This window comes from Aotus nancymaae, unplaced genomic scaffold (genome assembly GCF_030222135.1).
Source record: "Aotus nancymaae isolate 86718 unplaced genomic scaffold, 86718_ANA_hifiasm-v0.15.2.pri h1tg000049l, whole genome shotgun sequence".
Lineage (NCBI taxonomy): Eukaryota > Metazoa > Chordata > Mammalia > Primates > Aotidae > Aotus > Aotus nancymaae.
This window is the reverse complement of record NW_026988463.1, coordinates 21,815,233-21,829,754: the sequence shown is the minus strand read 5'-3', so window position 1 is coordinate 21,829,754 and position 14,522 is coordinate 21,815,233. Positions and strand designations below refer to the sequence as shown.

The following is a 14,522-nucleotide window of genomic DNA, read 5'->3' as shown; positions in this document are numbered from 1 at the left end:
AAACGCAAGGACAAAGCAGACATGAATGAGTCAAAACTTGCAAACAGAGTGCACCCTGCCTTCGAGGACCCTGGCAGGCCCTCTCTGAACAAAACTGGAGACGTCTACTAGGAGCAAGGGTGGTCACTGCCATTCCAAGGTGCCCTTTCATACTGCATTGCCTCGCATCTAAGGCATAGGGCTCTCTAAGCTCTATGAAGACAGGGAACTCTGGTTCACCAGGCAGGCATGTAATCGCTCATAATAAATACATATTTATTGCCTGGGCACGGTGGCTCACTCCTGTAATCCCAGCACTTTGGAACCCTGAGGCAGCAGATCATCTGAGGTCAGGAGTTTGAGACCAGCCTGGCCAAAGTGGTGAAACCCCATCTCTACTAAAAATACAAAAATCATCCGAGTGTGATGGCCCACACTTTTAATCCCAGCTACTCGGGAGGCTGAGGCAGGAGAATTGCTTGGACCCAGGAGGCAGAGCTTGCAATGAGCCAAGATCACGCCATTGCACTCCAGCCTGGGTGACAAGAGCGAAATTCTGTCTCAAAAAATACATACATATATATTTACTTATTTATTTATTTTATTTTGGAAACCGGGTCTCTCTCTGTCGCCCAGGCTGAAGTGCAATGGCACAGTTAGAGCTCACTGGAGCCTTGCCTTCATGGCTCAAGCGATCCTCCCGCCTCAGCCTCCTAAGTAGCTGGAACTACAAGTGGACCTCACCACACCTGGCCAATTTTTTTTTTTTTTTTTTTTTTTTTTTGGAGAGACGGGTCTCACTATGTTGCTGGTCTCAAACTCCTGGCCTCGAGTGGTTCTCCCTCCTAGGCCTCCCAAAGTGTTGGGATTACAGAGGTGAACCACCTGCCTGACCCATAATAAATATTTGTTGAACGAATGACTGAACCACCAATTAATCTCTATCTCCTGATAGCTCAGCGCGGTCCGCTGGTGCAGTGATGAAGAGCGCGGGCTTTGAGGTCAGGCGGATCTGTGTTTGGACTGCGGATCTGAGCCTCCGTTTGTGCCTGCTGTGCGGTGAGGGCTCCAGCAGCTGATGATGAACCGGCCCTCGGCACGTGGTAAGTTCTCCATAAGTGGGCTCAGTAAAATCTTTCTCCCGGGAAAGCTCCCCACCGTGCGCGAGGATGAGGCTGGGAGTGTGAAGAGAAGGGCGGGGACAGGCGAGGACTCCAGTCTCGGGTTGCAGGCCTAGCCAGGGGCGGAGTCTCCTCCAGGTCGGGCGGGGACCGTGCGCTCCCCTGGAGGAACGGAGGGACCTGGCCAGCCGTGCGGCCGCCCAGGCGCTATGGCGAGCGCGGTCGGGGGGTCGAGGCCGTGGCCCCGGCTGGGGCTCCTGCTCCAGTTCGCAGCGCTGCTCGGGACTCTGAGTCCACAGGTGAGAGCCAGGGTCCGATTCCGAGTCCCCACAGTCGGGTCGCGGGGCTCAGGGGGCGGGGTCGCGCTTGGAGCGAGGGCGCGTCGGGCCCACCGGGGCGCCTCTCCCTCTCTCAGGCTTGGGTCCCGACCGAGTGAAAGCCTCCTGGGTTTGGGGAGTCGTCAGTTGCCCCCAGCAGATACCTAGCTGGAGAGATCTGCCAGCGTGGAAAGGCGAGAGTGGACCAAGCACCCCGCCTCTTCTGCAGGAAGGGGTGCCGTCTGGCAGGGGGTGGGTACCCGGGCACGAAAGCCAGGCCTCTTAAAACTTCTGGGGATTCTGGCTTCCTTTGAAAATATGATTAACTTCAGGGCCCTCTGCTAAGAAATGCGCCTGCACACCCAGTTTTGCAATTTCAGAGGCTTTACATGGGTAAGGCTTTACCCCTTACCCATGGTTGCACCCCAGGTTCAGAACCTGTGAGATAAATGAGCTGGGGGTGTGGGTATCTGCTCCCACGGTACCAGGAGTAGAAGAGTCTTAACAGAAATGCAGCCAGAAGGCAGAAGTCGCCTGGCCTGAGAATCCAGTTGTCTCCTGGAGCCCCCACAGGGTGAAAGCAATCAGGTTGAGTTAGGCACCCCATTGCCCCCTTCCACCTCATGGGTCCATCTCATGGTTGCCAGCTAAGCATGCAAGCCCAATGTAGCCAGATCGGGTGTCTCCAGAAAAATTAGAAACGAGAAAAATTAGAAATCTTGTTTATTTTTTATAAATCATGCCTTTTTTTTAATTGGCAGCTAATTGAAAACAAATTTTTTAGCACTAGATGGTCAAACAAAATTCATTTGTGGGCAACCAATCTGCAGCCTCTTCTCCAGACCGTTCTCCCTCCTGCTGTGCTGCAGATGACAAAATTGAGGCCCAGAAAGAAAGAGGGACTAGCAGATAGTTTCCTGACCCTCCACTCAACACCAGTGGCTCGGCCCCAAACCTGAGGGTCCTGAAGCAGGATGTGGCCTTTGCAGGGGTGCGGCTGGGCCACCCGGATGTTAGGCCTCCTGCTGGGAGTTCAGCCTCACCCTGTTTGCTCAAGGAGGGGCTGGAGCAGGTGACTGAGCCCAGAAGCGCCAGATATAAATATGGGTGGCTCCAGTCCCCCTTTCACAGCCATCCCCAGCCTTGGGTCAGGGGACCCACTGGAGCCTGGCACCAAAACCAGCTGGGCTGGTTTGGGGAAGTGGAAAGGGGCATCCCAAAAGAGGCAGACATTGCGGCAGAGGAAAAAGAGGCCAGGCATAGGAATCAGAGAGATGGCAACTCAGGTCCAAAGTTTTGCCACTTATTATCTGTGTGGCTTTAAGCCAATGACCTAACTTTGCTGAGCTTCATTCTCCCTCCCCTGTAGAATGGGAAAATGAATAGTACCAGTCTTAGAATGGGTGCAGTGGCTCATGCTTGTAGTCCCAACACTTTGGAAGGCTGAAGCAGGAGGAACACTTGAGGCCAGGAGTTCCAGACCAGCCAGGACAACATGGCAAGACCCTATCGCTACAAAAAATACAAAGATTAGCCAGGCGTGATGGCACACACCTGTAGTCCCAGCTACCTGGGAGGCTGAGTTGTGAGGATCAGCTGAGCCAAGGGGTTTGAGGCTGCAGTGAGCTATGATTGTGCCACTGCATTCCAGTTTGGGCGATAGAGCAAAACCCTGTCTTATATTAAAACAACAAGAACAATAACAAAAAAGAAACAAAACAAACAATGACGTCATTTTGTAAAGGCCTTTAGTCTTCTTTGGAAAACCAGAATGAATTGAGGGAGGAAGTTAGGAATTGGGAATTTAGATACATGGGAGCCAAAATCTCCCCCTAGGACCCTCCAGCTCCCACTGTAACCCCTCTCTAGGGTCAAAGAGATGATGAGTGACACCAGCATTTTCCCCAATCACCCTTCCTCCCCTGCTCTGTTCCCATCTGGGGGGAAGGGAAGTCATGGCCAGCCCTGCCTGGGACAGGAGCAAAGGGTGGTCCCAGACCCCTGAGAGAGCTGACTTTGTCCCTACCCCCTTGCAGGTTCATACTCTCAGGCCAGAGAGCCTCCTGCTGGTGTCCACCTTGGATGGAAGTCTCCATGCACTGAGCAAGCAGACAGGGGACCTGAAGTGGACTCTGAGGGATGGTGAGCAAGAGGTGGTCCGTCCTCCCTTCTTGGGCCCGTAGATTGGTGGAGGGCGAGTCACTGTGGCATAGAGAATAAGAACATGCGGGAACGGTCGCTCACGCCTGTAATCCCAGCACTTGGGGAGGCTGAGGCGGGTGGATCACCTGAGGTCAGGAGTTCAAGACCAGCCTGGCCAACATGGTGAAACCCTGTCTCTACTAAAAATACAAAAATTATCTGGGCGTGGTGGTGGGTGCCTGTAATTCCACCTACTCAAGAGGCTGAGGCAGGAGAATTGCTTGAACCCAGGAGGCAGAGGTTGCAGTGAGCCGAGATCGTGCCATTGCACTCCAGCCTGGGTGACAAGAGTGAAACTGTCTCAAAAAAAAAAAAAAGAGAGAGAGAGAGAGAATAAGAACATGGGCTCTAGAATCCAATGGTATACACAGGCAGCTGCACTGATTACCAGCTGTGTGGCCTTGAGAAACTCACTTTACCTCTCTGATCCTCAATGTCCTCACCTGTAAAATGGGGCAAAAGATATGACCCTATCTGGCAGAGCTCTTGGGAAGATGGCATTACATTCATGTCAAGTAATGGCATTACAATCATGCCATAGCTCAGTGAATATGAGCTGTGGTTTTCAGTGGAGTCTGGAGGGAGCTGCTCATGCTCTGTGTCCCTGTCCCTGCAGATCCTGTCATCCAAGGACCAATGTATGTCACAGAGTAAGTAAACCTGGGGCCTTTTAAGGAGGAAGCAGCTGGGAGATGGGGGACCCATAGTTGTCTGGAGAGAGTATGTGTGTGGGACGGGGACATGGTGGAAGTCAGGGAAGAGAATTGGCTCTGGAAGTGATATGAGGGAGGGTCTTGGAGACCCAAGGTGTCTCCTACGAGAACAGGCTTCTACTAGGTGAGAAGTTGGAGGAAATTTGGGGCCTTCATGAAACCAGGGGGCAGGCACCCATTCATCTCCTTGTTTCTCTTTACTCCACAGAATGGCCTTTCTGTCTGACCCAGCTGATGGCAGCCTGTACATCTTGGGGACCCAAAAACAACAGGGATTAATGGTTTGTTTCCCATGGTGTTCGTGAAGGGGTGAGGGCCAGGGCTTTTGTCAGCTGGAGCACTGAGAGGTGGAGAAGGAGTATGGTCAGTATCTCCCGTCCTGCAGAGGATGTAAGTCAGGACTCTGAGCACATTGTGGAAAGGCTGTCTGAGGGACCTGTTGCAAGGGTGGTAAGGGGAAGTCTGGCTGTGTCTGCAGGGCAATCTGACTGTCAAGCTGGGGGTATCCCAGGGGCTTCTCCAGGACTCTTGAGGGCTTTAAGGAGAAATGTATGTATCAGTTAGCTTTTGCTAAATACAAATCAACCCAAAACTCAAGAGCTTAAAACCCAAACATCACCTAAATTTATTCAACTCAGAATTTGGTGGGATGACCATTTAGGCTGGGCTTAGCACAGTGGTTCTTCTGCTGGTCTAGATTGAACTTGTTCATGCATATGTGGTCAACTGCTGGTCAGTTGGATGGCTCTGTTTCTGAAAGTTGGTTGGGAGTTGGCTGGTTTTTGGCAGGGGTGGCTGGGCCATGTGTCTCTTATCCCTAGCAGGCAATCCTAGACTTGTTCACATGGTGTCAACAAGGGACCCCAAAGCTGCAATATATAAGCACTTTTCAAGCTTTTGTTCACATCACATTTGCTAATAGTTCATCAGCCAAAGCAGGTTACATGGCCAAGCTGAGAGTTCAGTGGTGAAAAAACAGACTCCATCTCTTTATGGAAGAAGCTGAGAAGTCACCAAGTAAAGGGACATGCATATAAGATGAAGAGGAATCTGTGGCCATTTTTTGCAATATTCCACATCAGGACTCTAAATGGGGTGGAATGTGCTTTGTCAGATTTTTTTTTTAATTTTTAAAAATTTTTAAAGACAGGACCTCATTCTGTGTCCAGGCCAGAGTGCAGTGGTATTATCATAGCTCACTGCAGCCTCAAACTCGTGGCCTCAGGCGATCCTTGTGCCTCAGTATCCTGAGTAGCTGAGACTACAGGTGCATACCACCACACCCAGTTCTTTGTCAGAATTCTGACCATGCCAGGGGAAGCCTGCCAGAAAAGTCTTAAGTATGTGATTTAGGAAGTGATAAGAAATTTTAGTGTGTGAATCAGGCAGGGTCTCAACTTGGCATACTCACGTGGCATACTCAAATAGAATAGTTTGAGGACATTTTGTTAAAGGTGTGAGCAGAGTATAGGAAACGACAAGGGATAGTGCAATATATTAGTTCATTCCTACATTGCTATTAAAAAAATACCTGAAATTGGGTAATTTGTAAAAAAAAAAGAGGTTTAATTGACTCATGGTTCTCCAGGCTGTGCAGGAAGCATAGTAACTTCTGCTTCTGGAGACACTTCAGGAAACTTACAATCATGGCAGAAAGCACGAAGTGGAAGCAGGCATGTCTTACATGCCCAGAGCAAGAGCAAGAGAGAGAAAAAGAGGAGGTGCCAAAGAGAGGAGGTGCCACCTACTTTTAAACAATCAGATCTCGTGAGAACTCTATTACAAGAACAGCACCGGCTGGGCACAGTGGCTCATGCCTGTAATCCCAGCACTTCAAGAGGCCAAGGCAGGCAGAACACCTGAGGTCAGGAGTTCGAGACCAGCCTGGCCAACATGGTGAAACCCCATCTCTACCAAAAAATACAAAAATTAGCCAGGTGTGGTAGCACATGTCTGCAGTCCCAGCTGCTTGGGAGACTGAGGCAGAAGAATCACTTGAACCCAGGAAGCAGAGGTTGCAGTGAGCCGAGATGGCACCACTGCACTCCAGCCTGGGTGACAGAGCAAGACCCTGTCTAAAAAAAAAGAAAAAGAATAGCACCAAATGGAGAAATTTGTCCCCATGATCCAATCACCTCCCACCAGGCCCCACCTCTGACATTGGGGATTGCAATTCAACAGGTGGTTTATGTGGGGACACAAATCCCAACCATATTATGTGGTATCCTTTGGCTCATGACAGTGGGGTGCCATTATCAGCCCTAATTCTGGAGGCTGGGGAGGGAGCAGCTACCGCAGCCTGGAGCTAGAGAGAGATGTCCTGAGAGCACCACCCAGTGGGACCTCAGCGCTTCGGTGGAGGGACACAGCCAGCCCGTGAGGACTCTGTGGCAAGGAAACCAGGGCATACTCTGATCTCACCCTGTCCCCATTATTCAGACTCAATAGGAAGCCAGAGCACAGGGTGCCCACAGACATAACCCAGACAAGTCCAGCTCTGGGGAGAAGGCGGAGGGTGGATCTGATCTCCACTCCTAGCCAGCATCAGGCCACGGTCTCCTTTATTCTGGAACAACTCCTTCACTTCTCTGAGTCTCTCATGGCTGTTGACAGTTTTTAAGTACCCATGTGAGTTGGGGTTTTTTGGAATTAAACTCCCCACTTGTGTGTGAGGTTTTTTTGTTTTTGTTTCTGTTTCTGTCTGTTTCGTTTTATTTTGTTTAGAGACAGAATCTCACTCTATCACCTAGGCTGGAATGCAGTGGCACAATCAGAGCTCAATGAAGCCTTGAACTCCTGGGCTCAAGCTATCCTCCTGCCTCAGCCTCACTAGTAGCTGGGACTATAGGCATGCATCACCATGCTCAGCTAATATATTTTTTTTTAATTTCCGTAGAGACAAGGTCTCTCCATGTTGCCCATGCTGGTCTTGAATTCCTGGGCTCAAGCAATACTCCTTCCTTGGCCTCCCAATGTGCTGGGATTACAGGCATGAGCCACCATGCCCATCCCAGTGCAAGTTTTTGAGGAGGAGGTCAGGTCAGTCCAGGAGCAAGTGGCTCATGTCGTACCTTGACACTGGGTGCGGGAATTTCTGCATTTCCTCAAGAGGCTGTGTATCAAAATGATTCGGTGTGCTGGCTCTGGAGGCTGACTGCCTCGGTTCAAGGCCACTTAGTAACTGTGTGATGTTAACCAAGTTACATGGCCTCTCCAAGCCAATTTCCTTACCTAAAAAGTGGAAATGATAGTAGTACCTGTTAATCGGTTGCTATGGAAATGGGCCCACCTGGAACAGTGAGCATTGTGTGTTTCTGCTCTTACTCCTTCCTGGAAATTTTCCCTCTCCCAGAAACTGCCATTCACCATCCCTGAGCTGGTTCATGCCTCTCCCTGCCGCAGCTCTGATGGGGTCTTCTACACAGGTGAGCATCTCTCTAGCCTGGGGGGTCCAGGTTCAGCCAGCAGAGTCCGGGATCTAGGTCATGATGGGCTAATTAGGCACAGGAGTGATGAGACCACACCCCTTCCCATGCCAACTGGGGAGCTAAAATGCTTTCCACCTCCACAGGCCGGAAGCAGGATGCCTGGTTTGTGGTGGACCCTGAGTCAGGGGAGACCCAGATGACACTGACCACAGAGGGTCTCCCCACCCCTCGTCTCTACATCGGCCGAACACGTGAGTCGGGCCCCAGTTGTTCATTCAAGTTCTAGGCAGACTTCCCTTTTGCTCTGCTGACATCTGGCTGTTGCTAACCAAGTTGAATTCAGGCCAGCAAGTCTGTCAGTCATCAACAAACATTCTACAGAGCACTGAACTAGGAGCTGGGGATAGAGCTGTAAACAACACAGCTCCCGTCTCTGCCACTGTGATGCTCACAGGCTTCCAGGCCTCCAGGCTGTGTGCTCGGGAAACCCCCACTCCTACAAGATAAATGGCCCCCGGGGTTGGAGGGAGCATCACATGGACATTCCTGGTAATCTTGCTTCTGGGATCCCCAGAATATACGGTCACCATGCATGACCCAAGGGCCCCGGCCCTGCGCTGGAACACCACCTACCGCCGCTACTCAGCACCCCCCATGGATGGCTCACCTGGGAAATGTGAGTTCCACCTTTCTCTGGTCCCATCATGGAGCAAGGTCCCCAACCAGGCAACCCATGAACAGCATCCATGACCAGTTCCCAGCCACATTTTGACCCACTGGACCTCCCCAGGGACCCCATGTACTGAATGGCACACACCTGAAGGCTGACCCCAAATGACTCTCTCAACACCCAGACTGACCCTCCTGAACCCTGGCCAATCCCTCAACCTCCTACTCTTCTATACTCTAAGTGACCCCAACCAGGTAACCCTGGATGTCCTCCCATATTCAGAGTGACCCCAGACAGCCCCTGAGCAATCTCTGCATGTCCTGACCCCTACATATAACCCCTGAAAGCTGACCCTAAGTAGCCTCTTCCATAGACTGACTCCCCAGGTGACCCTGACCACTCTCCTGCATTTTTTGTGAGATAGGGCTTCACTCTGTCACCCAGCTGGAGTGCAGTAGTGCAACAATAGCTTACCACAGCCTCCAACTCCTGGGCTCAAGCGATCCTCTATCCTCAGCCTCCTTAATAGCTGGTACTGCAGGTGTGCACCACCAAGCCTGGCTCATTTTTTAATTTTTTGTAGAGATGGGGTCTTGCTATGTTGCCCAGGCTGGTCTCAAATTCCTGGGCTTAAGTGATCCTCCTGCCTCAGCTTCCCAAAGTGCTGGGATTACAAGCATAAGCCACTGCACCTGACCCACCCCCTTGATATTATGACTGATACCCAACTGCCAGAGTGACCTTGCAGGTGCCCCTAAGGCTCCCCAATCCCTTATTTCATCATTCTGCATGAGATCCTACACAGATCACCTTATCAGAGGTGAAGTCACCTACGCACCCCAGCCGACCCTTCTCACACTCTAATTGACTCTCAAGTGACCCACATGCCTCCAGGCCACCCTGATTGATCCATCCTAGGTGACCATCTGTTGACCATGAGCAATACCCCACATCCTAAGTGACCCAAACGGACTCCCACACACCTGAGTCCCCTTTGAAAGACCCTGATTGATCGCCTTATTTTCAAAGTGACCCCATGAACTCCAATAAAACTTCTCACATCCTGATAACCCTCTATGTGATCTCACTTGACCTCCACACACCTAAGTGACCCCCTCACCCAGAGGGCCCACCCTTGGACTCTCTTAGGAGAGCCTGCAACCACCTCTCCCCAGCCACCTTTCTCAGCAGACATGAGCCACCTGGCATCCTGTGGGATGGGCCTGCTGCTCACTGTGGACCCAGGAAGCGGGACAGTGCTGTGGACACAGGATTTGGGTGTGCCTGTGATGGGCATCTACACCTGGCACCAGGATGGCCTGCGCCAGCTGCCGCATCTCACACTGGCTCAAGACACCCTGCATTTCCTCGCCCTCCGCTGGGGCCACATCCGACTGCCTGCCTCAGGCCCCCAGGACACGGCCACCCTCTTCTCTGCCTCGGACACCCAGCTGCTGTAGGTATTGGTATCTGGGGCCTGGGGAAGGAGCTATCTGGGAGTGTTGCAGCCTGGGTCTGATGACCAGGCGAGATGTTCAGCTGTGACACACCAGAACAGCTGAAGCAGGAGTCAAAACATCTCAAATTGGTTACTTACTCAACTGGTTGGTAAATAACCAGTGTCCTGTGCTGCCCTCCAAGTGTTCCCAGGACCCCCTAGGTAACCCACTGTTCAGCAACTCGTAGGGTAAGATCTGGCCTAGGAGGGTGTATTAGTCTGTCTTCATGCTGCTGTTAAAGACATACCCAGGCCAGTTGTGGTGGCTCACGCCTGTAATCCCAGCACTTTGGGAAGCCAAGGCAGGCAGATCACCTGAGGTCAGGAGTTCAAGTACAGCCTGGCCAACATGGAGAAAGCCCATCTCTACTAAACATATAAAAATTAGCTGGGTGTGGTGACGCATGCCTGTAATCCCAACTACTTGGGAGGCTGAGGCAGGAGAATCGCTTGAACCTGGGAGGTGGAGGTTGCAGTGAGCCAAGATCGTGCCATTGTACTCCATCCTGAGCAACAAGAGCGAAACTCCGTCTCAAAAAAAAAAAAAAAAGACATACCCAAGACTTGACAATTTACAAAAGAATGGTTTAATGGACTTACAGTTCCATGTAGCCAGGTAGCCTCACAATCACGGTGGAAAGCAAGGAGGAGCAAGTCACATCTTACATGGAAGGCAGCAGGCAAAGAGAGGAGCTGGTGCAGAGAAACTCCCCCTTATAAAACCATCAGATCTTGTGAGACTTTTTCGCTATCACGAGAACAGCATGGGAAGGACCCACCCTCATTATTCAATTACCTCCCACTGGGTCCCTCCCACAACACATGGGAATTCAAGATGAGATGTGGGTGGGGACATAGCCAAACCATATCAGAGGTGGACTTCAGGTCTTAACCTGTTCTGATTGGGAGGTGCTGTGCCTTATGGATTGTTAAATACTTTAAATAACACCCTTATTGCATCTGACACCTTAGTGTCCCCATCTTGAGAAAGAAGTAGACAGCTTGGGAAGATCAGGGATCATCTATCTATTCATTTCAATTCATTTTGCAAATATTAACTGAGCACGTAGTGCATGCCAGTCTCACTAGAGTCTGGGAGTGCAATAGTAAATAACCCAGCCATTGTTCCTGCCTACAGGAACCCGAGTCTAGTGGGAAAGACAGACATGTAAAGAGACAATTGCAACCTGACATGATAAAGGATGAGATGAGAGTAGTATAAGATGCCATGGCAATGTATAGGAAGAGTACCCACATCGAGACTAGGGACAGGAGGCAGTCATAGAAAGCTTCCCAGAGGAAGGGACATCTAAATTAAAACCTAAAAAAAGAATAGGAAATGAGAGCGATGAGAGAGCATGGAATTCGGGGAACAGGAAAAAATTAAATAAAACTGGAATACAGACCTGAGGACATAAGCTAAGCAGGGATCTTGTAGGATCATTTAAAAGGCTTGGACATTTTCTCCTAAAGCCAGAGATAAATTACTGGAGAGTTTTAAGGAAGGAGGTGGCTCGATCATATTTTCATTTTAGAAAGAATGTCTTAGAGTGGTATATGGAAAGAAATGGACCATTCATGGAATATTGATTTGTTCAGGCAAGAAATGAAGACAGGTTATACTAGAGCAGAAACTCTATAGAGGGAAATAGGCTTTAGTTATGTAAGATATATTAGAAGGAAAAACCAGTAAAAATTTGATGATTAGGGAATTTGGTGATTGCGAGCAAGGAGTCAAAGATCGTGCTCAGGTTTCTAGAAGCACATGGGTGCTATCATTTTCAGAGGCAGGGAACACTACAGGAGGTGGGGGAGAAGAAGGAGGAAGAAGTAAAGAATGATGTAATGAGTTTATATGTAGAAAATTAAACTCTTGAAAGAGATCTGGTTTAGACATAGATTTGAAATTGTGACTATAGAGCATGTATCAGCTAGCTTTAGCTGTGTAACAAATCATCCCAAAACAGAGAGCTTAAAAAACAACAATTTATTATTCTTCAAGATTCTGTGGGTCAGCTGGGTAGGTGGTTTTTCTGCAGTCTGCTTGTGGCTTGGTTGAGTCTGGAGAATCTAGGATGGCCTCACTCACCTATCTCATAGTCGATGGACTGTTTGGCCTATGGAGAATTAAAGAGGTCTCTCACACCCCAGCAGGCTAGCCTGGGTTTTCTCCCACAATGGTCTCAGGGCTCCAAAGAACAATGCAGAAGGAAGCCTCAAGCCACAAGTACTTTTCAAGCTTCTACTTATGTCACGTGTGCTGTTGTCTAATTGATTAAAGCATGACTAAGCCAAGAGTCAATGTGAGACGGAAATACACAAGGGCGTGAGTACCCTGATAACTGAAACTACTCACCACCAGCATTCATTCTTCTCTTCTTTTTTTTTTTACCTCCCGCTAGGATGACACTGTATGTGGGGAAGGATGAAGCTGGCTTCTATGTCTCTAAAGCACTGGTCCACACAGGAGTGGCCCTGGTGGTGAGAAGTGGTCTCTGAGTGGGCTGAAAGAGGATGAACAGAAGAACCTCCCTCACTCATGACTCTCCATCTTCTGCTGTAGCCTCGTGGACTGACCCTGGCCCCCACAGATGGCCCTACCACAGATGAGGTGACACTCCAAGTCTCAGGAGAGCGAGAGGGCTCACCCAGCACTGATGTCAGATACCCCTCAGGCAGCGTGGCCCTCCCAAGCCAGTGGCTGCTCATTGGTGAGATCTTCTGGCTCAAATCGGGAGTAGATGAGGATAAAGAACATGTGAGCCCAGCTTCTGAGCTGGAAGGCTGAGGTTCCCTTCAGCCTAATGACTTTTGCCCCCCCACTTTAGGACATCATGAGCTACCCCCAGTCCTGCACACCACCATGCTGAGGGTCCATCCCACCCCAGGGAGTGGGACTACAGAGACAAGACCCCCAGAGAACACCCAGGCTCCAGCCTTCTTGGAGGTCAGTGCTGGAAGGGCAGAGAGCAGGGGGTAGGGAGGCCCCAGCAGATAGGGGAGCAGCCCTTGGACCTTTTCCTCAGGCTTCTTAAGAATAACAATTGGGGATGGGGTCAATTGACTTCACACAATTTCCCAGAAGACAAACATTTTGTTGCTGTTGTTGTTACTGGCAGAAACACGTTAGAAGTGTCAAAATGTGGCTGGACGTGGTGGCTCATGCTTATAATCCAAACACTTTGGGAGGTTGATGTAGAAGGATGGCTTGAGGTCAGGAGTTTGAGACCAGCCTGGGTAACATAGCAAGACCCCATCTCTACAAAAAAAAATATTAAAAATTAGTGGAGCATGGTGGTATGCACCTGTAGTCCCAGCTACAGGTGAGAGGATTGCTCGAGCCCAAGAATTTGAGGCTGCAGTGAGCTATGGTCACACCACTGCACTGGATAACACAGTGAGACCCTATCTCTTCAAAAAAGAAAAAAAAAAAAAAAGGCCAGGCACAGTGGCTCACGCCTGTAATCCCAGCACTTTGGGAGGCCGAGGCAGGCAGATCACCTGAGGTTAGAAGTTCAAGACCAGCCTGACCAACATGGAGAAAACCCGTCTCTACTAAAAATACAAAAAATCAGCCAGGCATGATGGCGCATGCCTGTAATCCCAGCTATTCGGGAAGCTGAGGCAGGAGAATAGCTTGAACTTGGGAGGAGAAGGTCACAGTGAGCCAAGATCACACCATTGCACTCCAGCCTGGGCAAAAAGAGTGAGACTCTGTCTCAAAACAAAAAAAAAAGATATTGACTACCTAAATCATCAAACATGGGTAACATTTTCTTTATTCTTCTTCAGTGCAAAAACTGTAAAGCATTCATTAAGTGAGAAATTGAAAACAAAAGCTATAAAAGCATGTGCTCCTGGGAGAGGAAGGAACCAAAATCACTAGTAAGTAGCTCGAAGTTAGAAGGAACAGCCATGGCCTAGAGCAAATCTGGTGACTCATCAGAATCACCTGGGAGCTTATTCCAGAGCCAACACATTTAGAATCTCTAGAGGTGGATATCCATATTTTCAGTGACATTCCAAGAGTACTTGTATTTTTTAGTGACATCCCATGAAATGCCAGTCATTGGGTAGGTTTAGAAAACCACTCTTCTGGGCACCATGATGTTTCAGCACCATGGAGACTGCCACGTTTCCCACCATATGCAGACCACTCACTGCCCCTTCAGTTAAGCCCAGCCATGTGCTGATGATGAAGAAAGGTTAGGGGTTCCCCGGTGGAAGGAGGTGCTAAAAGTGAATGGCCCTTTATCCCTAGCTATTGAGCCTGAGCAGAGAGAAACTCTGGGACTCCAAGCTGCATCCAGAAGAGAAAACTCCAGACTCTTACCTGGAACTGGGCCCACAAGACCTGCTGGCAGCTAGCCTCACTGCTGTCCTTCTGGGAGGATGGATTCTCTTTGTGATGAGGCAGGTAGGCCCATTGCCCTGACCTCAGGTCCATCTGGGGGTAACGCTGCTCCTCCTCTTTGAGACCACTCAGCAACTCTCTTCTTCTACCCAGCTCTAACTTTGCCCCCTGCCTCCCTCCCAGCAGCTCCCCAGGCCACTGTGATCTTGCTCTGTAAGTTCATGCTGCCTGGTGAGGCCA

General features: G+C 50.0%; 1 protein-coding gene across 7 annotated transcripts in view; it reads left to right on the top strand.

The window, feature by feature from the left end:
• The first annotated feature begins 1,274 nt into the window (after nt 1–1,274).
• The window catches only part of ERN2 (endoplasmic reticulum to nucleus signaling 2), a 26,542-nt gene continuing 13,294 nt past the window's right edge, over nt 1,275–14,522 (top strand). For 4 of the 7 annotated variants that reach the window (XM_012464741.3, XM_064362575.1, XM_064362574.1 and 1 more), the window contains exons 1-12: nt 1,310–1,399; nt 3,454–3,559; nt 4,236–4,269; nt 4,541–4,613; nt 7,685–7,757; nt 7,904–8,011; nt 8,335–8,436; nt 9,622–9,886; nt 12,331–12,409; nt 12,492–12,639; nt 12,757–12,875; nt 14,190–14,345. In XM_012464741.3, the coding sequence (XP_012320164.1) occupies nt 1,310–1,399; nt 3,454–3,559; nt 4,236–4,269; nt 4,541–4,613; nt 7,685–7,757; nt 7,904–8,011; nt 8,335–8,436; nt 9,622–9,886; nt 12,331–12,409; nt 12,492–12,639; nt 12,757–12,875; nt 14,190–14,345 (1,353 nt within the window). Of the gene's footprint in view, nt 1,400–3,453; nt 3,571–4,235; nt 4,270–4,540; nt 4,614–6,771; nt 7,758–7,903; nt 8,012–8,334; nt 8,437–9,618; nt 9,887–12,330; nt 12,410–12,491; nt 12,640–12,756; nt 12,876–14,189; nt 14,346–14,522 lie in introns of those variants that run through there. The other 3 variants (XM_012464740.2, XM_021672295.2, XM_064362576.1) reach the window with 3 other exon arrangements.